Source organism: Haliaeetus leucocephalus, unplaced genomic scaffold (assembly GCF_000737465.1).
Source record: "Haliaeetus leucocephalus isolate CR32 unplaced genomic scaffold, Haliaeetus_leucocephalus-4.0 Scaffold150, whole genome shotgun sequence".
Taxonomy (NCBI): domain Eukaryota; kingdom Metazoa; phylum Chordata; class Aves; order Accipitriformes; family Accipitridae; genus Haliaeetus; species Haliaeetus leucocephalus.
In genome coordinates, this window is record NW_010972586.1 from 852,187 (window position 1) to 876,100 (window position 23,914).

Consider the following 23,914-nt stretch of genomic DNA (forward strand, 5'->3'; position numbering starts at 1 on the left):
CCCGCCTCCGCCTCGCCTCGCCTCGCCTCTCCTCAGCCGCCCTTCCCGGCGGTGGTTCTCGGTGGAAGGGGGAGAGGGTGAAACGAGCTTGGTTTCTTTCCGGGCTGCCAAGTTTGCGTAGGCCATGAAAATACAGCGTAGCGATTTAACCCTAATCCTTCTAGGTATTCAGAGCCTGGCTCTGACCCTGGCTGGAAGAGCCGTTTGTCTTTTCATCCTTCGGACCAGTTGGGCCCTGCGCATGAAATTCTGGTTGCCTTACCATAATGGCAGCTTAAAACCATATGGGGAATAATTTTCAAATCTGCTACAGAGAGTTTTCAAGGAAATCCCTTCTTCGCTGGTACCTCTGCTAACAGCGCTTCAAATGCTTCCCTGCTGCTAAAAGGCCCCTGGGGAAATAAGGGGCTGGTTGCATGTTTACTTTACCTTGGCGGAGCAGAGAGGGATCGTTTAGTGCAAAATTAGAAATTGCACTGGTAAGACAAAGCAAAAAGACCGGCTGGAAACATTCTGGCACGGTGCCATTATTATATCCGTTACAGAAACACTGCAGCTAGAACAAGGGAAGTGTAGAGGAAAAACAAGTCACAAGGCTGGCAGCTGCGAGTTAGTGTCTTCACGCCTCTCATAAATTGGAAACATTTTGCATCCTGCCTTCTTTGCTAGGTAAAATATATTTTTTATTTCAGTGTAGATTCTAATGAGAAGAGATGGCTGGTTCAATAATACTGCCTTGTCTTTATCTGCAGAAGTTAATGAATTAAAGAGGTCATTATGCTGGCTAGTCCGTAAATTTGATCATAAATTATGTGAAGAAGTGCTTGAGGGCAACCTGAAAACATTCAGATGACATCCCCCATATTTGTTTTATGGTTACTTAGGATAGCCCGACCGTGCACACATTTTACAGGTGTAATTCAAATAAACCAAAATTAGAAGTCTGCTTTAGGTGGACAGGCGAATTTACATTTAATAAAAGTCGTGAGTGGAAAAGCAATTAAATTACAGTACATTTTTTAAAGGATTTTTCTTTCTATGTATCTCTATCACAATTTCTCTTAGTTTTACTGTATGGTTGCAGTTTCATGTCTAGTCCCTTGCTTTCCACAGAAGAAAAAGCAAGGCAAATAATACACGTTTCCATCCTATATCTGCTGAACAAAACTTGCAGTGCATACGTGTGCGTGTGTTTGTGTGTTTGGATATATGCAATTTCAAATAAATAGAAGCATCATTATCATCTTGTTCAAAGCAAAGCAGATTCTTCTCAGTCACCTACTGATTTAAACACTGTAACTGGTGCTTAGTTTATGCTGGCTGGCTGCCAAGTGAAAGCAATTATGTGCAATAATAGCAAAATTAAGAGGTGAGTGTTGCTGTTTTACAGCAGGACATGGCAAAACCCATTTCCTTCTGTCAGCTGTATGTTGATTACACACAGTCACACACTCTCGTACATACATACACATGCGCGCGCACACTCTTGTTCTTTGTTGTTTGCTGCGTTTCGTGTGGGCTTTAACTTGAGGTCACTGAAACCAGAGAAGAGGAAGAGTATAGACCACAGCGTTTGAAAGCAAATGAGAATAAAGCTCTCACTTCGTGGGGAAGGAGAGAAAAAATGAAAAAAGAGCAAAACAAAAAGCCTACCTCAATTATTGTTCTGACTGTGATAATACTTTGTTTTTCTCTCGCTGGCAGGTGTCCTAGTGGTAAATGTTACGTGGAGGAACAAGACTTATGTGGGAACACTGCTGGACTGCACGAAGCATGACTGGGCCCCTCCGAGGTAGGCAATTATTCTGAGTCTGTTTTTTCTCTGCTGTATTTTCACGCCCAATCTCTGTCAAGAGACTGTACAGAGATTAATAAAAACCAACTGGTTATAATTGAAAACATACACCAGTGAAACGAGTAATTCTCTGTTCCACACTGAAATGTGGGGTGGGAGTTTTTATTTGTTTTGTGTTTTTGAGAGGGAGGGGGAAATGCATGGGATTCAGTCAGAGGGCACTTAATTTAAAAATGCATTTCTGTAAGTTTGGAAAATTTTTCTCTACATTGTTCTAATTAGGTGGTCTCATTCTTGCCATTTTTGTCCTTTTTTTAATGATTTTTCCCTTTGAGACTGAAACATTCTCATTTGGAAGAAGGACATCTTTCCTTTAACATGTATCAAGGTTCTGTTATGGGAAGTGGTGTTGTTTTGGTGTTTATTCAGTTCACGGCTCCTGGTGATGAAATCTGCTCTTGTTTATATAGGTTTTGTGAATCACCAACAAGTGACCTGGAAATGCGCGGAGGACGGGGCAGGGGAAAGCGGGCAAGGTCTGCTGCAGCTGCAGCTGTACCTGGGAATGATGCGAGTTTTGCAGAGTCCAGAGGACTTCAGAATAAGAATCGAGGTGGTGCCAATGGGAAGGGGAGGAGGGGCAGCCTTAACACAAGTGGGCGCAGGACACCCCCAAACTGCGCCATGGATGAAGTCAAAGCCAGCCCCTCATCCACAAACAAGAGGAAGACTAAGCCTCCAATGGAGCTAGATTTGAACTCCAGTTCGGAGGACAATAAATCTGGAAAACGTGTTCGTACTAACTCTAGAAGCACTCCCACAACCCCACAGGGGAAACCCGAGACTACTTTTTTGGACCAAGGCTGCTCTTCTCCAGTGCTGATTGACTGTCCTCACCCCAACTGTAACAAAAAGTACAAGCACATTAATGGACTGCGATACCATCAGGCTCATGCACATTTAGACCCAGAAAACAAACTGGAGTTTGAGCCTGACAGTGAAGACAAAATTTCAGACTGTGAGGAAGCACTGAGTAATGTGGCACTTGAATGCAGTGAGCCAAGCACAAATTTGCCAGGCTTTGATCCACTAAAAGCACCGACATCTCCTTCCTCCATCACTACCCCAGGGACCCCCAAGGGAAAAAGGGAACTGACCAGCAATGGCCCCAGTTCAGTTATCAGTTCCAAAACTGGCAAGAATTCTGGCAAAAAGAAAGGTCTTAACAGTGAATTGAACAGCCTTCCAGTGATTTCTAATATGGCAACCACTCTGGATAATTGCTCGGTAGCAGATGGCAATTTGCAAACTGAAATGCCGAAATTGGAGGCTGAAGGGTTAATCGACAAGAAGAGTTTGGGTGATAAAGGCAAGAAAGCAAACAATTGCAAAGTGGATAAAAACCTTTCCAAACTGAAAACAGCCAGGCCCATTGCCCCAGCGCCAGCACCCACTCCTCCCCAATTAATAGCTATACCTACTACAGCCTTTACAACCACCACTACAGGGACAATACCGGGACTGCCCTCTCTAACAACTACTATTGTTCAGGCTACACCAAAGAGCCCTCCGCTAAAACCTATTCAACCAAAGCCCACAATTATGGGAGAGCCAAGCACTGTAAACCCAGCTCTCACATCACTCAAAGACAAGAAGAAAAAAGAGAAGCGAAAGCTGAAGGACAAAGAAAGCAAAGAGACAGGAAGCCCCAAGATGGATTCTAAGCTGGGAAAGCTGGATGATTCAAAAGGGTCTGGGAAAGACTTATCTGGACATTTTTTAAAGGACCATCTCAACAAGAATGAAGTGCTAGCTAATGGACTGTCAGAGTCTCAAGAGAGCAGGATGGCAAGTATTAAGGCTGAAGCTGATAAGGTTTACACGTTCACAGACAATGCGCCCAGCCCTTCCATAGGGAGTGCCTCCAGAATGGAATGCAGCACTTTGGTGAATGGACAATCGGCCATGGCGCCACTGCACGTGTTGACACAAAACGGTGCAGATAGCGCAGCCGCTAAAACCAACAGCCCTGCTTACTCGGATATTTCTGATGCAGCTGATGATGGTGGCTCTGACAGCAGGTCAGAGGGCATGAGGTCAAAGGCCAGCTCTCCGTCAGATATTATTTCTAATAAGGACAGTGTTGTAAAAGGACATTCTTCAGCCACAGCACAATCAGCTCAAGCAAAAGAGTCTCATTCTCCCTATTACCATGGCTACGATCCTTATTATTCCCCAAGTTACATGCACTCTGGACAGGTCAGTGCCCCAGCAGCTGGGAACAGCAGTACCCCACAGGGACTGAAGATCAAAAAAGAGGCTGAGGAAGAGGCTGAAAAGAAAGAGAAGGCAGAACCGTCAGATGCCAAGAAAAGCGAAAGCACTTCCTCTAATTTGCAGCCTCAACATCAGTCAGTAATAACGCAAAGACACCCTGCACTTGCTCAGTCACTTTATTATGGACAGTATGCCTATGGGCTCTATATGGACCAAAAGTCCTTAATGGCCTCTAACCCTGCTTACAGGCAGCAGTATGAAAAATACTATGAGGACCAGAGACTAGCAGAACAGAAAATGGCACAAACTGGGAGGGACTGCGAAAGGAAGAATGACCCCCCCTTGAAGGAGATTGGGAAGGATGACAACAAGCAGAAGAATATTCCATCTGCCACTATTTCAAAGGCTCCTTCAACTCCAGAGTCCAGCAAAAATAACACTAAAATAGGGTCATCAGTCCCTAACAAAGGTGAGGAGACAAGCAAAACACAGATCCTTTCCAATCACCAGCAGCAGCTTCAGTCTGACAGTTTCAAAGCTAAACAAATGGAAAACCACCAGCTTATAAAGGAGGCCGTGGAGATGAAGTCTGTTATGGACTCCATGAAGCAAACAGGAGTAGATCCAACCACAAGGTTTAAACAGGTGAGATCACAGGAAATGGAACAAGAGTGTCTTGATTTACCCTGAAGTCATGTGAGATTTTGTCCCTGATTCTGCTATGTTCATCTACCTTTGCAGCCAAACAAACTCCACCATCCTTTTTTTCATGCTGGATAGTACTGTAGTCTGTGAAGAGACCAATAGGCCTTTTAGTTGAGCTGTTTGAAAAGATTAAAAAAAAAAAAAGATCTAGCAGGGTGGTGACAGAACCCAGGTTTAAGACCTGAATAGACTATTTTAAATCACATGCATGGATAAATAGAATTAGATTTGTCTTTCAGATGTAAATTCTAAGCAGTTTGCTTAGTTCAGAAATGAGAAATTTAAAAAAAAATAAGCAGCTTTCATTGTGAGAGGACTTAAAGTAGATTTGAAACATGGTTTGAAGTGTTCCTTTTTTTTGTTAAATGACAGTTGGCATTTACTAAAGATGGGTGAGCTGGTTCTTTGAAGAGTTGGCTTGAAGCTCAGCTCTTTATCTTAACCCAAGGTGACCTTTCTGAAGCAGTTAAGTTCCCCTTCTCTCCCCAACCAACCTCAAGCCCCTACAGACCTACACAATGGATGAAATCCTCTCTCCATTGAAGTCAGTGATAGTTTTGCCATTGACTTCAGTGGAACCAGAATTTCATCCAGTGGCTTCGTGCTGACCTTCCTAGTTGTCACTTTGCCTTCACTCGAGGCAATGCAGCTGTCTCTGTGCTCTGAACCGGAGCTTCAGTGCTTGATGCTTTCATGTTCTGGTGTACGGTACATCCCAGACTTCACCCTTACAGGCTGCCTTTCAAGATAGGGTGGGATCAGGTGAGTGGGAGTTAGGGAGCTCCAAAGGAAGTGGGATAGTACCACCCTGAGTAGAAGACTTCTGCTGATTCAAATGAGTATTTGAACGAGACTGTCCAAGAGTCTAGTTGTGTACTTATGTTTCTGTTGTACGTGCCATAAATGTGTATCAATCAGAGACAATGTTTACAATGAGCTCTTGCCTATCCTGTGTTAGAAAACAAAAAGTACTCTTCCTGGTACTGCTCAGTGCTGACTTGGTGTAGTCTTTTAAAGAACTCACCTACCTAATTCTATAACGTGTTTATAAACTGGTCTACGTAATATATTATGCAAAAATGTATTTATGATATCCTGTACATTTTCTTTAAACTATGTGGTCCTGATCCTGTCTATACTTACCCATCTGTAATTTTACAAACTTGAAATAAGACTGTCAGCTGAAGAAGTCTGCCTTAATGTCTGACTTCCACTGATTCCTGAATGTTTGTAGTATCGGAGGCAGCATTAGCAACTTTCCAGCTAGATCAGCTTTTCAGGTTCCTTGTTCCAGGTAGTCTGAGTGTTCTGGCGTAGCATTAGCCAGCTTTAATTTTGTGGTTCACAGATATTTTTTGCTCTCTAGTGGGAAAATCTCTCTATGGGCTTTAATTAAAATGTTTTATGAATAGCGTGGTCTCAGAACTTTGATACAATGCATATGTATTTCATGATTAAACTAGTTAAAGCCATGAAGAAGGATATAAGATGAAGCAATTGAATTAAATTTTGATAATAGTCTCTTGGTCCTTCATGGGAATATTGGTTTGATTTTGAGCTCAAGGCACTCTGTAGCAGGCAAACCTCTCCTCTATGTAATAGGGATATGTTATTAAAACAGCTATTAAAAATACATTAACTGAAGTATGGGAAATATCAATAACGATCTTATTTCAACATCTAAGTTGAGAACAAAATTTTTTTTCTCCTCCATATTAGGATCCAGATTCACGAACATGGCATCATTATGTCTATCAGCCTAAATACCTTGATCAGCAAAAATCAGAAGAACTTGATCGTGAGAAAAAGTTAAAAGAAGACAGCCCTAGAAAAACACCTAATAAGGAAAGTTCCCTGCCTAACCTTCCTGTCTCATTAGCAAGCATTAAAGAGGAGCCTAAAGAGGTCAAGCGTTCTGATTCTCAATCAGTGGATGACAGCAAGATAAAAAATGACGATCGAAAGACTCCTGTAAATTGGAAGGACTCTCGGGGTGCTAGAGTAGCAGTTTCCTCACCAATGAGTCAGCATCAGTCATATATCCAGTACTTGCATGCTTATCCTTATCCACAGATGTACGATCCCAACCATCCAGCCTATCGCGCAGTCTCTCCTGTCTTAATGCACAGCTATCCTGGTATGTATTCTGAAATTTGCCTTGCACACTAGTTAAGATTTACACCCTCAAAGGGCAGTAAAGCCTGCATTTTAATACTTCTGTTAGTAGCTAGGGTAAATTAAAAGCTTCATGGGTGACATTTGTTTTGCTTGTGCTTCCACTAGGGAAAGTTCTGTAGATGAAGCTGATTTAATACAAGATGTTCCTTTTATGAACTGTCACAGTTCCCAGCTACAGTTTTCTCAACCCTTGACAGTCTGCTATTGCTGTTAGACTGACAGATAGTTTATTGCCTATAAAAATATTCTAAGCACTTACTGTCAGAACCATTATAGTTACTATTCCTTTCACTTAAAAGAGGACCCATAAATGTCTGAAATGGCTATCAGCTCAACCCTCTTTATAACCTCCATTCATCAGGGTAAATTAGGTGAAGAAATTGAAGAGCAAAGATGCTGTTTGATAGTTGCATGATCCATTTTTGATGTTATCCTCTCTCCTGGCATCCCCTCCTCCCACCTTGATATAACCAAAATGTAAAAATGGTAACTTGGATGTGGTATTTATTGTTTACCTGCAGGGGCCTATCTCTCTCCAGGATTTCATTATCCAGTTTATGGGAAGATGTCAGGGAGAGAAGAGGCAGAGAAAGTCAATACCAGCCCAAGCATCAATGCAAAATCAACCACTGAGTCCAAAGCACTGGATTTGCTCCAGCAGCATGCCAACCAGTATCGCAGCAAGTCCCCTGTTGTAAGGCTTCATCTGTTGTTACTGAAGAGTGGTACATATGGGGAGCGGTAGAGGACATCATTTTAAGAAGCACACAATCTGGCATCAAGCTCTGAATGCATGATTCTTCTTTATAGTACTGCTTAAAATAAAAGTAATTTACAGTCAGGATGCTTCTGTGGCATAAACTGGAAGTGACACATGTAACAGTTCTGTGCTCAAGAGTCTTCCTATCTTAAGTGAATGGACTTGTATAGAAAAATAGATTCAGAGATACCTCCTGGTGCACAGTTTATTGCAGTTAAACAGGAAGCTCCTGTTTGGAAACAGATAATGAAATGAGAAATTGGGCTGTGGGATTTGGTAATATCCCCTACCTATGTTTGCCAAGAAGCCACGTCTTCCAAACAGCAGATTAAGAGCCTCCATTTCTGAAGATCTCCACATTGGAGCAAATACTGTTACTTTACTTTCAGATAAGTTGGTGCTAGTTTTAATTGTGAGCAAGTCACTGACTGATTCTGTTTTTAAAAGGGCTTTCTTGCTATTCAGGCAGGCTTGATCCCCAGAGTGCATTAAAGAGGGCTGAGGATTCATTTACATCAGCTTTCAGCAGCTCAATTAGGTTGTTCAGGCATTGGCAAGTCAGCCAAGCTTCAGGGAACCCAAAACTAGAAGTCATCACAGTGGCTTCAATCTGCAGTGTGTTGCCTCAAAATCTCTGTGTCTTGGAAAATCTTCCATTAGCCAGATACACCAGCTTTAGATTAGAATCAAGTGCAAATAATCTAGTAGCGAGACTTCTTCAGAAAAAATCAGCTTCATCATTTGAATTCAAAAGGTTGTTGCCAAGTAATGGCAAATGAGGTTTTGTTGTGATTTTGTCCCTTTTAAAATTCTCACACCAGTTTTCTTCCACTTTCTATTACTAGCCTGTGGAAAAATCAGCAGCTGAGCGTGAACGGGAAGCAGAAAGAGAACGAGACCGTCATTCTCCTTTTAGCCAGCGGCATCTCCATACGCACCATCACACACATGTTGGAATGGGTTACCCCCTTATACCTGGGCAATATGACCCATTTCAAGGTGAGCAGAAGATTTCCAATGGTGGGATTAGCTTCCCTCGTGGATTTCTTACCTTGATGTTGGAAATCATGCCTACGTGAAGCATTTTGAATAGAGATCCCCTTGTTAAATCAGAAGTGCTTTACATTTAGGAGGGACACCTGAAAATTCAGAGCGAGGACTAACAGCAAATAAATAGCTTCATGCCTGAGAAATAGCAAGTTTTGTTTCCAAAACCGGGTGTTAGAGCATTACTAAAGATGTACCGGTTAGGCTGTCGTTCACGTGCATGTTTTGATTCCTACTGCAAACTGACATTAACTGGCTAAAAGACAGTAAAACAACCAAACAAAACAACCTCCTTCTTTGTGTAAGCAATGGAAGAAGTGTAGCAAAGACAAAAGCTTTTTATACTGAACATATTTTATGTACAAGGCCTTGCAGTCACAAGGGTTTGAGCTTGTTATAATTTGACCATCTGAAAGAGGACTCTTTGTATTTTGGCAAATGCAGTGCACAAAGTTGCAGTCAGGGAAAAAGCAGCACAGTAAGATATGATTCATTCTCCCTGGGTTTTATACCAGTCTGACTATTTTTCTCTAACCCTGGACTCTAGCTGAATTAAAAGAAGATTTCCTCCCATGCAGCAAAGTACATGCTATCACTATTGGTGGCTAAATGACATGAAGTCATTACGTTCACTTGGTGCCTCAGCAGTTATTTTCCCTGTGTAAAAGTCTTGACATTTCTCAGTTTGATTCAGTGATTCCATCTGCCTTTTGGGATGCATTATGCTTGTTCAGTAGGAAAACTGTAAAAATGGTAAGTTATTATGAAAGTATTGTATTCTGAGCAGCTGTCGTTTCTGTAATTCACTGTGACTTTTGATTCTTGTTGTTTCCTGGTACCTGTTATTTCTACTGAGCTTCCTATTCAGGAACTCATATAAACCACTTAGCATCATGCAGTGCAGTACTTGGAAAGGAATACAATAAGGAATGCTGTATTTTCTTGTAAAATATCTGTCAAGGACAATTTAGTGTACTATATGGAGGCATATTGATCATACTGGGCAGACTTGTCTTAATGCTGTTGCCTGAAATAATTTGCCATTTATGTAGTGTTAAAACCCCACCATTTTCTGAGGGTGGGGTTTTTTGTCTGTTTGCCTTAGAGATGCTTCCTAACATTTCTCTGAGCACAAAAATCCATTAAAACCAGAAGTACATCAACATTCCTTCATTTTTTCTTTCCCTCAGGATTGACCTCTGCTGCCCTTGTTGCCACTCAGCAGGTGGCTGCTCAGGCATCTGCATCTGGTATGTTTCCTGCACAAAGAAGGTAAATAGCCAGTAAATCTTAAACTATATATATTAACATAGAAAGGAGAAAGCAAATCTTAGGTTTTATAGCCTGATGGTCTGCAGTTCCTTGTATGACACAGTTTTTAAGGATGAAGAAAAGCTTGGGACTTTGGGTTAATTGTAGTTTTATTCTCTTTAAGGTGACATTTTCTCCTTAGTTGTGTCCTTTGAGTGTAACATAGATCATTGAGAAGGAACAAGTAGTCTGTCTTCTGAGATTTTCCGTAGACTATGTTTTAAGGATTGGTGTTAAGATAAAACAAGTGATTATGAAATACAATTTAAGATCCAGATATTTTATAAAAGGGGCTTAAAGTTCATGTTCAGTTAGATCCATGTACTACCAGGAGAACTTAAGCTTTTATCTATTCTGCAAGTCTGCCTGGTTTGCTGATCTTGCTTTGAGAGAGGTTTGCTTGGGAGTCCATTAGAGGTGACTTCGTATTTAAGTTACATACCCATTCTATGCATTTGCTTCTTTAGTTATATACTAGGTTTTCAGTAGAATTTACTCTTCAACCATCACCCTTAGTCTTCAAGAGGAAAGAGACTCTCCTGTATTACAATGATCTCATCTCAAGTGAAAAACCCAAAGCATCCTTAACATTAGGGTTTCTTTCATCGCTGCCATGTTAAGCCTCAGAGTTTAATATATTAAATAGTACTGCAATGTTACATGGTTATGGGTGTCTTTCTGAAAGCTGACTCTGAAAAGAAGTGACCATATAAGGCTCTTGGCTGGAATTATTTGAGTGAGAAAGGTTTGTAGCCCTGAAAGAGCTGACGGATGCTAGGGTGTCAGAATCCAGAAGATAAATTCTGGCACAGGTTACTTGTTAGTATGTTGCTCCTGGCAGGGGTGGGACGAGGACGTGGCTTGCTGTCTTTCCTTCTTGGGATTGAGAGTACTGTGCAGATTTCATTTCATGGTGTATCCGAGGTGCAGAAAAAAACTAGGAGGAAAGGATGCTGCATACTAAAACATTCTTCTTTCTCTTTTCAGAGAATGATGAGTTTGGAGATGTACATTGTCATGTGACTGGATCACATGAGGAAGCGCTTTATTACAGACATCAGTTCCATGGTGTTAATTTGAAATGCCTTAATGGCAGGCAAAAACCAGTCATTTCATTTTTGTAAATTGCAGATTTTATCACAGAGTAACAAATGTTGCTGTAATTAGACTTCTGTTTTTATATATATATATGCGTATATATATATATATACATATATATATAAAAATATATATATATTCTTTACTTTTTTTGTATCAGTACCAAGGCTCGCACACAGGGTCTGCTGCTAAGTTGCGAACCACACAGTAAAAGGAGATATGTATTTGTCATGTTTAGAAAGCGTTAACCGCAAAAGGCTGTTTGCTTCTTTTCTCTTCTTCTTCCTTTTTTTCTTTTCTTTTTTTTTCTTTCTGATTGTAAATAAATAATGTTATGTATCAGTGTGCCTGAACCTTGCATACCCTTCTGATATTTCCCACAAGCTCTCAGAGAGGCTAACTGTGATGACACTTTGGTACAATGTAGACGTCTATTTGGTGGCTCTTATTAAGATGCATCAGTGTAAAATGTTACTGTATTCACTGTTTCATTGTAATTGTGTATTGTGAAAAATATACCTTTGGAAGGCATGGGGATTCTAGTACCACAAAAACTGTGTTGTATATAATGTATAGATTTTAAATGGAGATAATGAGCATCTGTGAATAATGAAATGTCTTTTTTGATAATCTTGAATGGCAGATAACTAATAGCCTGCATACCAGAAGATATCTGTGATTGTTCTATTACTTGAATAGTCCTGCAGTCTTTTTTTTAATGTTTACAATTACCCTGTTTTAGAAGAGAGACTTTAATGCCATTGCCTGGTTACTTGTTTTATGCTGTAATCTAGTTTCTTTTATGTAAAATGTATATCGAATGCTTTCATTTTTATACCTGCCTTAAATAATTTGGCAATCAGAATAAAGAAAAAAAGTTGGGTTTGTACTTTCATGGTGTCTATGGGCCACTTTGAAAGATGTGTCATAGGTGTAGATAGCAGAGGCTGCAGCTACCACACAGCTACTAGTCTGTGTCCCCAGAGGTTCTCTCTGGGGCTCAGTTACTGGTGTGCACCTGCAGCTGTTCTGTGCCTCCCTGCTGGGCCTGTGATGTTGTCCTCTCCCAGCAGGTGATGCGGGTCCCAAGCCAGTTGGCAGTGGACCTCTTTCAGCTGATGCTGATAGGCTCGAAAAAGGCCCATAGTAACACCTTGGATGGTATTAGTGGAATTTAGATCTCTAATACCTGTTTTAGAGCAGCTCTGTGTGCTATAAATTATAGGCAAATTTTTTCTATTATGTCAGTATTGCCCCCGACTCCCAAATCAACAGATGCCTAAACACAGAGAACCTGTCGATTAAAAAAAAAAAGTCCTTTGCTGTGCTTAACCTGCATTACCACAAAATAAATATTTTATGTGGCTATGCCACCTGTTTTTTTACAGTGCAGTTAACACAGTACACAGTAATATGAAATCACTAATCATGACATGAAAAAAAGTCAGATTTACTGGTCAGGTTTTTGAGGCTTTAACTTTTGTCCTTTCCTGCATATCTGAGCTATATTGATTGTCAAAACTGTTTTTTAAAGTTTTACTGGCTTTTTTTGTTTTTGTGTTTGTTTTTTTGACAGGTTGAATTACTACAAGTTAAAGCTTGGTCTTCAAGTCGGTTCCATTTCTCCCACCTTGTGAATACTTAATACAGAAGGATGAATTAAAGATTCCAACAGACAAGCACACTTGGACTTTTTATATTACTATGATGAATCTGCCATTAATATTGCTATAATTGTTTTATTTTTATAGGCATAAAATCAGTTCCCTTAGTGACTAGTTATAAGGTTTATTGATTTTTACTACACATCATTCATCTGTGGCTTACTCTTATTGTCTTGTTATGAACACATTCAGAAGTCTCACAGTGGTGACATACTACAAATTAGCCTCATAAAAAATGGGAAGGAAGGGGTGTTTTCTTTGAAAAGGGGATATTGTGAATGCAGGGCTCTTGAAATAATAAATGCCTTATTACTTCTATAGTAAAGGCTCAGATGGCTTTTGTATTGAAATGTACCGTTCGGTTTTTTTTTCAGCCTTGACTGTTAATGCTTCTGCAGCAAAACAGATCTTATAAATTCACACTGTTGGTGATTTTGATTTACTGTGGTTTAAGACTGAGTGTTGTGAGTAACTGGAATGAATTACTCTGACTGATACAGGGTAAGCAACAGTTAAGACCTGAAGTCTGTAAGAGGGGCTAACATCCATTGCCATTTATTGTCTTCCACTTAAGGTTATCGTCTTCCCTCTATCTTTACAGCTTTCCTTTTGGTTTAACACTTGCCATGCTGACCACCTTAAAGGCTGTGCAACAGTGAGCATGACCCCTTGGTTCAACACTCCCCAAAGCCAAAAGGTATCCACCCACATGTGTGAGCACTGACATCCATCTGCTATGGTCCTTTCACCGCTCTGTGAGCATCCAAAGGATGAGCAAACTGAAGCAGTAATACAAGGGAAACAATTTAGAAACCTGGGGACTAAGAGTTGCAGAGGCTGGTCACTGGAAAGGGGCAGCTGAAGGAGCATGATACAGATACATTTGCACTCTCTTTTGCACAGGAAGTGCTGGTACTTTTTGTTCCCTCCAGCTGACACCTCTACTACTCTGCTCTTCTAGCAGCCGCAGTCATTGACCCTGCTCCTATCTTTCATCCAGATGTTGCTGGATGCCCTGCAAAGGCGAAGCAAGGCTTATGCATTGCACTTACTTCTTTGAGTTCTCTAGCATTCATGAAATGCAGCTAGAAAAATGAAATGTCTGTCAGTGGGAGCCCATCACACAGACCCAAAAAACACAGCCAGAGTGCTACTGCCTGTGGTGCTTGCACTGGGAAAAAATGAATGTGAACAGAGAGGGTGTTGGGGTTTTTTTGAGCAATCATGTAGCTCTAGAGGCAGAAACAGGACAGGGGTCTAACTGATTGAGCTGACTGGCTACCAGGGCTAGACTAGGGATGGTGAAAATGGGGGCTAGGAGTAACATTTCTCAAGTTTTGTAATTGTAGATTCACTGGTGGCCTTCGGGAACACCTGAGAACTCACAGCGTTAATTCTGTGCTGTGCCATCACCCCCTTGCTTCTGAAAGGTGCATTGGTTGGGCTTAACCATTGGGTTATTGGTCCCACTTGTCACTGTGACAAGTGCAGGCAGGACAAGTGCCTCCAAAGGACATGAAGTTAGAGAACCCCTGAATCCATCCTAAACCACACCAGGGATTGTTGATAGCACAAAAACTGGCATAAGCAAAGAACAGTACAGTGCCCTTCTGCAGCTCTCCACCCTGGCTCTTCTCAGGGAACCAGTGAAATAGTCAAGCAGGAAATCTAGTTCGTATTTCCTTCTGGCATTACAGTCTTGTCACTATCTTTATCGCAACTGACAAATGTACTGTCCTCATCTTTCTGCCTTAGAATCTCACTCTAATGTTTGCTTGCCACACTCTCTCACTCCTTTCTTCTCTCCCCTCCCTACCCCACTTGTCCACTTAATAAGCCCTTTTACGTTCATTTGATATCATCAAAACTCATTCTATTTGCACAGCTAAAAACCTTCTGCATACATTTGTGATACCAGCCTTTGATTAGTTCTTTCTCTTTCTTTTTATCACACTCCCTCCTTTGACCTGTGTTTTTTTATGCTGTGTTAATGTATCCTGTCTCTCTGTCTCTTCTCAGCCTAGGGTGTTTGGGACAGAGAACATGTCTCACTTCAAATTCATACAGCGTAGTTCATATTTATAGTTCCCTCTGAATAATAGCTATAGCTTCTCATAGATGATAGTACAAGATGCCACAAGTAGCTAGAGCAGACCATTATTAAGATAAGCTTAAGATAACTGACAAAAAACATCACAGTTTTAAAAGGTATTTTGAAACCAGCTAATGCCTCAAAAATTGGGAATTATACCAAGCCCACATAGGAAGTCTGAAGCTGTATCTCCTTGTATCAGAGGGAACTGGAGATAAACAGTCATTGCTTAATGAACCAGCTTTGTTCTGCTTTAGAAAGAGAGCTCTCTCTTCTTCATTTGTTTCCATTTTAGCCCTTTACCTAGCTTTCTGCACTAACCACTCTGTAGCTTTACTGTGAACTACAGTTCTCCTTGATGTAGTTTTTTTTCCTTAGGTCAGTATTTCCTAAGTTTTCACAGCTTCAGCCTTTTCTGTAAGATTTTTTTGAGGGAATCTTACTGTAACTTTTACCAGGAAATGCAAAAGGTTTTCATTCAGGAGAGTAGATATCAGCAGTAGTTACACCTTGCAGTGGTGGGAAGGTAGACCATTAAAATCCTCACACTGACTGTTAGTAAATTTTTTGCAGCATATGCTAAATAGTGCTTTCAGCCTCAGTAGCAACTCTCACACTTCCTGTCTGGGCTGATAAATTAGCAAACTTAAGGATTTAGCAAAGGTAATTATTACTTGCAGCCTGACAATATTTATCATGCAGGAAACTTGTTATTCTCCACCATAATATTATAGAGAAGTGCTTCTGGGGACTTTGAAAGCAGATTCTATTATAAACAAATGAACTCCTGCAGACCAAGCTGGTACCTGTAGTTCAGTTCCAGTAGCCTCATAGTCGTTTCAGCAGCATTCTGCAGTCATTTTGATGGTATAATGGTGTATGTTAATTACATGATTTCCATCACTTGAGTTTGCTGATGGTAGAATAGTGCTTACTTGCTGCTTTGAGCATAATGCTACAGGATTTCTTCATGAAACTGAGCAGTGCAGCAGTGCCTGCTAAAAAAAGAGGTAAATTGGGAAGCAAAGATTCTCTGAAAACCTGTTTAAACCCTTAATACAGGAGACTAATTTTAAAACATACATCTCGACAGAGTAAATGACTGCAGTTCTTTAAACTGTTTTCAGGCCCTGAGGGCAATAACAAGCCTTGCTGGCCCTGCCCAGCCTCCCATGGAGCCTCCCCCCACCCTTGCTCAGGGGCCCAGGCCTCCGTTTCGGCTCAGCCTGCAGCTGTCCGTTCCTGCCCCAGGGCCGCCTGATGCCCTGGGCTGGGGCTGTACCCCAGTTGCTCCCTGGCCGGGGTTGGTGGGATGGGACCTGCGAGCCCCCAGGAGCCCCAGCCCTGGCTGTGCTTTCACAGTGGTGAACAAGGATGTGCAGTTTCTGCTCTACAGGACTTGGGTTTAGGCTGTTTCTAATAGAACGGTATGCTGGGAATGGTCTTCAGTAAGACCCTTACTAATATTTTCATAGTTAGACAAATGAAAGAGGAATTCTGTCTTTGTATGTGTCATGGTTTAACCTCAGCCAGCAACTAAGCACCACGCAGCTGCTCTCTCACTCGCCTCCACCCAGTGGGATAGGGGAGAGAATCGGGGGAAAAAAAGTAAAACTTGTGGGTTGAGATAAAGGCAGTTTAACAGGACAGAAAGGAATAACAACAACAACAATAATAATAATAGAATTGGAATACATGAAACAAGTGATGCACAATGTAATTGCTCACCGCTTGCCAACTGTTGCCCGCTTAGTTCTCACACAGCGATCTGTGCCCCCATCCCACCCCAGCCAGGTCCCCCCAGTTTATACACTGGGCATGACATCACATGGTATGGAATACCCCTTTGGCCAGTTTGGGTCAGCTGTCCTGGCTGTGTCCCCTCCCAACTTCTTGTGCCCCTCCAGCCTTCTTGCTGTCTGGGCATGAGAAGCTGAAAAATCCTTGACTGCATATAAACATTACGTAGCAACAACTGAAAACATCTGTGTGTTATCAACACTCTTCTCATACCAAATCCAAAACATAACACTATACCAGCTACCAGAAAGAAAATTAACTCTGTCCCAGCCGAAACCAGGACAGTATGTTTCAAATCAAACTCTTACAGAATAGTGGAAATGAGATGTGGAACCAAAAGCGCCAGAGTTTTCTGATTGAAGCACCTCCTGCATAGTTAACAGGCTGCCATGAAAAAACAGTCCATTTTTCCCTTTTTTTCCCCTTTTTCCTCAATTGTATCAACCTGTGTTTGAGACTTCAGGTGGCACAAGAAATAACTTGAGGGGAGAGAGTAATTTTTCCTTCTCCCTATCCCACGTGGGTGACTGAAAGGGACAAGATTCGCCATTAGCTTTAAAAGGAGCTGTTCCTTAATACATGTGCTCAAACCGGGCATCTTCCTTAAACAGGTTTCTCCTTGGTAAGTTTCCTGTTCAGCAGTGGTCAGCTCTGTTGGCTGCTTCAGAAACATGACTCTGCCTCCTTCCTTTGGAGCTCTGTGTTCTTCAAAAGGGAGTGGGAGGAACCAAATCAAGGGCTAGACGGACTGCTGGGACAGTTGAAATTTCTGCATTTCCGTTGGTTACACATGCTAGAGCAAGGCTTTTATAATCTCCTTTTCCCTGCACCTTTCCCCAGCTCTGTCACTAAGTCAGTTTAAGTGCTTGCAGTGATGAGCCTCATCAAGCCACTGATTTTTAAGCAGATCTCCAGACAGAAAAGGTCATTAAAATGTCAGTGACACAATATGTCTCCCCATGCTGTACACCGGAACATAAAAATTTAATACCAAGCTTTGCCACAAGTATCTGCTGTGCTAATTCATGATCTTCCTTCTTCGAGAGAAGCTGGCTTCCTTTAATAGAGAATTTGCCAAATCCTCAGCCTCTGTAAATGGTTTGTGGCTTTGCTGAAACTAGCTGACCACTTTCCCTTTTATCTGCCAAAAGTCTGTCCCCATTTTTGGAGTTACTTCCCTAAAGATCCAAGGTGCAGAAGAAACTACTATAGAAAGAAAACACTAAAAATAGCAAGATGGAGTCCACTGTTTTTTATGCTAGAGCACCTCTCATTAGGCTTACGTGGGTTCTGCTTCTGCAACTCGGATAAGGATTTGGTCCCTTGAGGCAGAGCAGTAATTGCTGTTCAGTATAGCTCCTTCTTCCTTGAGTACATGCACATGTCTCCCTCAGCTGCTCATGTACTCACTCTGTCCTTTGTTAGAGGGTCACATAGAAATGGCTATATGCATGATTTGATATTAGTTTGCTCAGGGGGTTCTTTTGTAGCCCACTAGCAGTAAAATAGCTCTCTAGGGTACTGATGACTGCTCAGCTCTGGAGTTTTATCTCTGCACCTGACACTAGGTCACAAGCTTTTAAAACCTGTCCCGCTTGTAAAAGGGTTAATTCTCCAAAGTGGATACACTAGAATTCTGTTTTATTAAAGAAGAGCAGTAGGTATATGTCAGTGTATGGGCCTGGCAAATCATTCAAGATATATACAGAAAGAGGAGGGAATGATTAAAGCTGGTCCTGATAGGTAGGGAAGGCAGGAGTCTTTGACATAACAGTGACCTGGCTGAAAACTTCCGAGCCTGCTCTAAAGACTCCAGTGCTGAGCTCTGTACTGAAATGCAGGGGTTTGGAGAGTCATGAGTCCAGCAAGGTTACCCAAGCAGCACAAGGAACAGTGGCATTGCAGTAAGTCACTGAGCAAGTGCAGGTGAGTCCCCAAACACTGATACTGAGGACTGTAATAGCTCCTAGAAAATGAACCTCTGACACCGGGCAGGTGAATCTTCTTTATGCAGCTAACATGGAGCAAACGCCCTTGGAGCCGATCTGACTGTCCTGAAGCACTCGGGTGCTTGCTGCAGGCTCACATGCTGCTGGCTTATGAGCTGCCATCACGTATGCTCTGCTTTCTTCAGTGGCACAGGTCGGCAGCATCAAGGGTGTTTACGATCCGAAGAGTGCTGGGAGTTATTACATCTGAGCAACTTACTTAAAAGATGAGACAGGATAAAGCATGAGGCAGCCTTAAAGCTCAGGAGAGCCGTGACAACTTTGTCTTTAGAAGGCACTACACCTGTCCCATTATTCACATGCAACTCCCCTACCCCAAGAGAACACAATTTCACTTGCTTCCAACTGCTACACACCAAGAACCAGTCTTTTCTCTCTGCCAGGTGAAGACAGGACTAAAGAGGAGTCCCTCTTTTATAGAAAAAGAGAACTTTATTGCAGAGTAGGATATTATCAGCCAGGAGACCCTATATGAAAAACCAGAAGTGTGTGTTTCCATTTACACTTCCTCTCATGGCAGTAAGTTGAAACCTTTCGTCCTGTTTTCTCTTTCATTGTTGGTTGTAATGAAGTAGATGGATACTTACGTTCTTTGGGGGCCCATTAAATGGCAGTATTAGATTACTAGCCACTAGTACAAAGGACCTATATGTCCTTGTTAATTGGCTGATACATGTTTAAGAAGACATCTTGAGTGTTTTTCTTCGTAAGAAGGATATTTCCATCATGGGACATGATAGTTTTGTCCTTCTTAGATGAGGTCTCAGCTGAATCTGCAGGATGTTCATATGTTCAAAAGTTCAAAACTGGTACTAGACTTTGATATTAAGTGCCACATACATTTAGCAATTTTGTGTTGTTTTAGTTTTAGGGTTTTTTTGTTTTGGTTTGGTTTTTTTTATCTTGTTCATTTCAAAAGGAAAAATAAGCTTCCAGGAATTAAACTTTGGCTTTTTTCCCTGTTTCTTTAAAAGGACATTTGTTCAGAGATCATTGAGATTCCTGGCAGCATCTGGTAGCAGATCCAAAGGAAAAGAAATTTCAAAACAAGTCACTGATTTAATGGAGACAACATTTATCAATAATATGATTATCCCTCTAACTCGCACTAAAGCTCATTTGAACTAGTATACAATGATCAGTAGGATGAGAATTTAAAATCTTTCTATGTGAAATCTGTAAAGCAAATATATGACACTGGTTTCAGGAGATGGTTTTATCAAGGTAGCTAAGGGCAGTGAGGGATGCAGACCACTTCCCCATCTCTCTTTCACACCCCCACACTCCTTTTTAGATTATGCTTTGCCCCTGCCTGGCTTCTTATGTTTACTATCCATTAGCCCCTAGTGATAGCATCGACTTCGATGCTCTACTTGAATCAACAGTGGAATTACCCCTATCTTCTGACACCATCAAAAGCAAATTGCTAACTAATGACTAAGGAAGAGACTTGAAGAACAATAAATAGATCTGTGACCAGTGCAGCTAATAAAGACCAGTTTTCAATGGCTTTCTTGCCTCTTTAGACTCTCAGATGTTCAGTGAACTTCTTAAATTTTTCCTAAATGAGGCCACTAACAGGCTGTCTCTCCTTTGCCTGCTTACCAATACTTGTGAAATCATAACGTGCCTTTGGAGTATCTAGTTTAATTGCAACTGGTCAACAGGCTCAAATGTTAGGTGCAAGGGAAAGGTTATACACATAGTGTGATCACAGGAAGTGTAAGTGACAGCTGTGCAAGGGTCTCCTCTGCCTGGCCTTGTTGCGTGTGTATCCCAAGCAGTCAAAACCTTAAAGTTGGCAGTGAGCATAACAGCATCTTTTCCCCTCACAAAGATGGGGTGTGTTCAGGGCCACACATGGACCCTCTCTGTGAAATTACTTCAGTCTCTTGCACCATGCTCTGCACCACAGTAAGATGCAGAACATCTCTGGCATGATATCTGTTGTAAAGAAAAGTAACTGGGTTATAATTTGTTCATTTTTAGGGTAAAGCTATGAACAAGGGAAACTGGGATAAGCCTATGTCATGGCTCTTGACTCCTAAATCCATCAATAATCACAAGAATGTATAACTTGGAAGTAGTCCAGTATATTTATGTATTTAGTTGTAGGCTTTATGTGTCCCTATTGTATACACATAGGCAAAAAGGGAGTCTGGGTTTTAGAAAAGCTATGGCCGTAGTCTTTTTTTAATGCTTTTGGGCACCACCAACAACAATGAATTATTCTACTGTTTAATAATAAGCTAGTTAAGATACAAAAAAGAACAAAGAGTTAGTTTTGAAAGCTCTGGGTAGTAACAACATAATGGTTTCATTATCTAAAGTTCAGTCACAACAAGGACAAAAAAAATATCCCTCTCGTGTATGCTGAAGAGCTTTTCAGTTTTGAAAAAAAATCAATACCATATTCACACTAATGTTTGCCTGCATAAAATATTGACTGTAGTCACACTGGCAGTTTTACATAAAGACTTAAAAGCAATCTTGATTGTCTGAAAGGTTCTAATTGTTTTTCCCCTTTCCTGAAAGAGTAATGAAAGGACAAATAAAAAGCAGAACTATATAGTTATTTTATAACTGGCACTAACAAATTTCACCAATTACAGAGTCCATTCTGTAAGCAATGAATGTGTGGGTCCCAATTAATCTAGTGTACCTCCAGGCAAGGTCTAAATCAGCTGGATACAGCTAAAGCAATTTGCACACAGCTAAAAGCAAATTGGAAAATAAGTGTTCCACCCTACTGCCTATCTTTCTAAGCCAAATACACAATCAGTATTCTGGCAGCAGCACTCTGTCATGTTATTTGCAGCTATCAATTTTAATTATAACAATTATTGATTAGTTGGGAAAGTGAATAATCTAATGTTCAAATGAGGTTGGCGCGGCTGCTGGGGATCTTTTTTCCCTTTCGTGCACGTGTACATTTAGTGTTAGGAAGTATCAAGCAAAGAACATACCTGCACCACAGTGCTGAGCTCAAGATAACCATCATTGAAGTTGCAGCGGTGATTTTGTTTGTTTGTTTATAACAAACATCCAGTTTTAGGATTCACCAGTACAGAAAGGTTGATATGAATTGAATTAGGGCATGAGAGGACTCACTTCAGGAACACAGGCCAATACTTTCAAACTTGGGCACCTAAAGTCAGACTTCTATTTCTTACTTAACCACCCAAATGAACGAGCTGTTCTCTGTGGGGAGAGTGCTCCTGTTGCCCGTTGACACAAGCTATTTTGCTAACCTATTTACTTTTAGGCACAAGCTGTTTCTTCTTGTAGAACAATGCTTCTCTTGGAACAGAGAAAAAGGAAATATCCAACCCTAGCTGCACTAACAAGAGTTTTATGTGTTTCAGCTAAATAAATAGCTGGGGGAAGAGTACATCCTGACTTGAGCAGGGTTACAGCCACAAAGGCTGAACGCGAACTTTCTGTATCCAAGTTTCTGGTACAGGCTCATCTCCTCTGCTAATTAAATGCCCTTTGTAGTGCTGCTGAAGACATTCTGTTTCCATTTGAAGTGATCTGGTAAACATTCAGCTAATAATTACTGTAGCCCAAAGAAGCCCTTCAAGTGCACTGCAGACTGCCTTTGCTGAGGCTGGGAGAGCAACAGGAGAGTTTCCGCCCTATCTCCTGCTCCTCCTGAGCTGTAACCTCAGGAGGCAGGGGGAAGAGGCTGTGGCAATTTTAATTCCAGGGCTTTAGGATGCTGTTGCCACATGTGCCCTGCCTGCCCCATGGCTGAATGTGCCTGTGGTGCTCGGGATAGGCATGGTGGCACAGCACGGAGCTGCCCCACGTCTGCCCCAAGTCTGCCCCACACTGTGCCCACCCCAACGGGGGAGACCAGAGGTGCAGCCACAGCGCCTGGCTGCCTACTTCTCGCGTGGGCATGACTTTTTTTTTTTAAAAAGGTAAGGAGGGCAGTGGCAGGTAGCAACATCCTCAAGCTCTGGGCTCACACTGAGGTCAGATGAGCAGGATCAGACCCAGGATCACATTACCCATTTACCTGCTTTTCAGTTTAAAGCAGTGTACTAAGTACAGAAGAATTTTGGGGGACAGTTTTGCAAATAATGGCCACTGGATAACTGGCATAGTAGGTGGTCCATTGCACTGTTGCTCGGGAATTGGATGGATGTGAAACTGGGAAGGTCAGCTGCTGCAATTAATTATCAAGAGAGAGTAATTTCAAAGACCTGCACCAGTATTTAGCAATGCAGTTCCCACTGTCTTGGCAAAGCCTGGGACAGCTAATCATCTGCTTTGAAAATGTGAGCGGCTGCATCCTTGAACTGAACAAGAAGATCTCTCCACCTAATCGGAAGCCAAAAAATGTGCTTACAGTGCCTCATACTGCAATGGAAAACAACAAAGGAAAGAAATAGCAAAGACATGGCAATGAATCCTGAATATGCCAAGCATGGGAATGCCTGCTCTCTGAGAGAAAAAAATAGTGAAACACTTAGATAAATACGCATACATGCGAGAGCATCTGGTGATCAGATATACCTTCGGCACATGTGCACACACAGTGGGTGTAGTCCTGTTGTCTGACATGCCTCCTGCTCAGTCTTTTGCCTTTCTGAGCTCTTTTGTTTGGAGTCTAAATTATTTTACCCTGCCCACCAAAGCTTACAGCCTGCTCAGCTTGATGCTGCACAAACACACTTAGAGACCTGTCCCCATCATTTGCTTTCTTCCTTTCTTTCTCTTTCCTTGTGTTGAGGAAAAAAACACCCACATATAGCAATTTCCTGTTTAATAGTATTTACCACTATAGTATTGTTGTAATAGAGAACCATGAAAAGTTATAGATGCAGTCCTTTAATCTGGCATATAATAGTGTGATTCATATTTTGTTAGGCCATAAATTGATAATCTCACAGCTTCTCTATTATTTAAAACATAGTGTTAATATTAAAATCACTGTGCCTGTCCATAACTTTGGGATCTGAAATGTACCTCAAGGGATCCTGCTCCATCTGCAATAAGTGCTTTTCACTTCAGATTAATATATTTTCATTTGCCCTGTCAGCCTATGCAGATGGAGCAGGCCTCAAACCACACGGGGTCAAGTAGGAGTCCAATTAGGCAAAGTTATTTTTAAGTTCTGGAGGGCACAGGGTCAGCACGCTAGAGAGGTTTAAGCACCTAAAGATGTAG

At 41.5% G+C, this 23,914-nt stretch overlaps 1 protein-coding gene across 1 annotated transcript in view; it reads left to right on the forward strand.

The window, feature by feature from the left end:
* ZNF608 (zinc finger protein 608) overlaps nucleotides 1-10,038 on the forward strand; it is an 81,213-nt gene extending 71,175 nt beyond the window's left edge. The window contains exons 3-8 of the mRNA XM_010561682.1: nucleotides 1,705-1,792; nucleotides 2,266-4,717; nucleotides 6,497-6,914; nucleotides 7,477-7,649; nucleotides 8,561-8,714; nucleotides 9,953-10,038. Of these exons, the coding sequence (XP_010559984.1) occupies nucleotides 1,705-1,792; nucleotides 2,266-4,717; nucleotides 6,497-6,914; nucleotides 7,477-7,649; nucleotides 8,561-8,714; nucleotides 9,953-10,038 (3,371 nt within the window). The remainder of the gene's footprint in view (nucleotides 1-1,704; nucleotides 1,793-2,265; nucleotides 4,718-6,496; nucleotides 6,915-7,476; nucleotides 7,650-8,560; nucleotides 8,715-9,952) is intronic.
* Nucleotides 10,039-23,914: the final 13,876 nt, after the last annotated feature.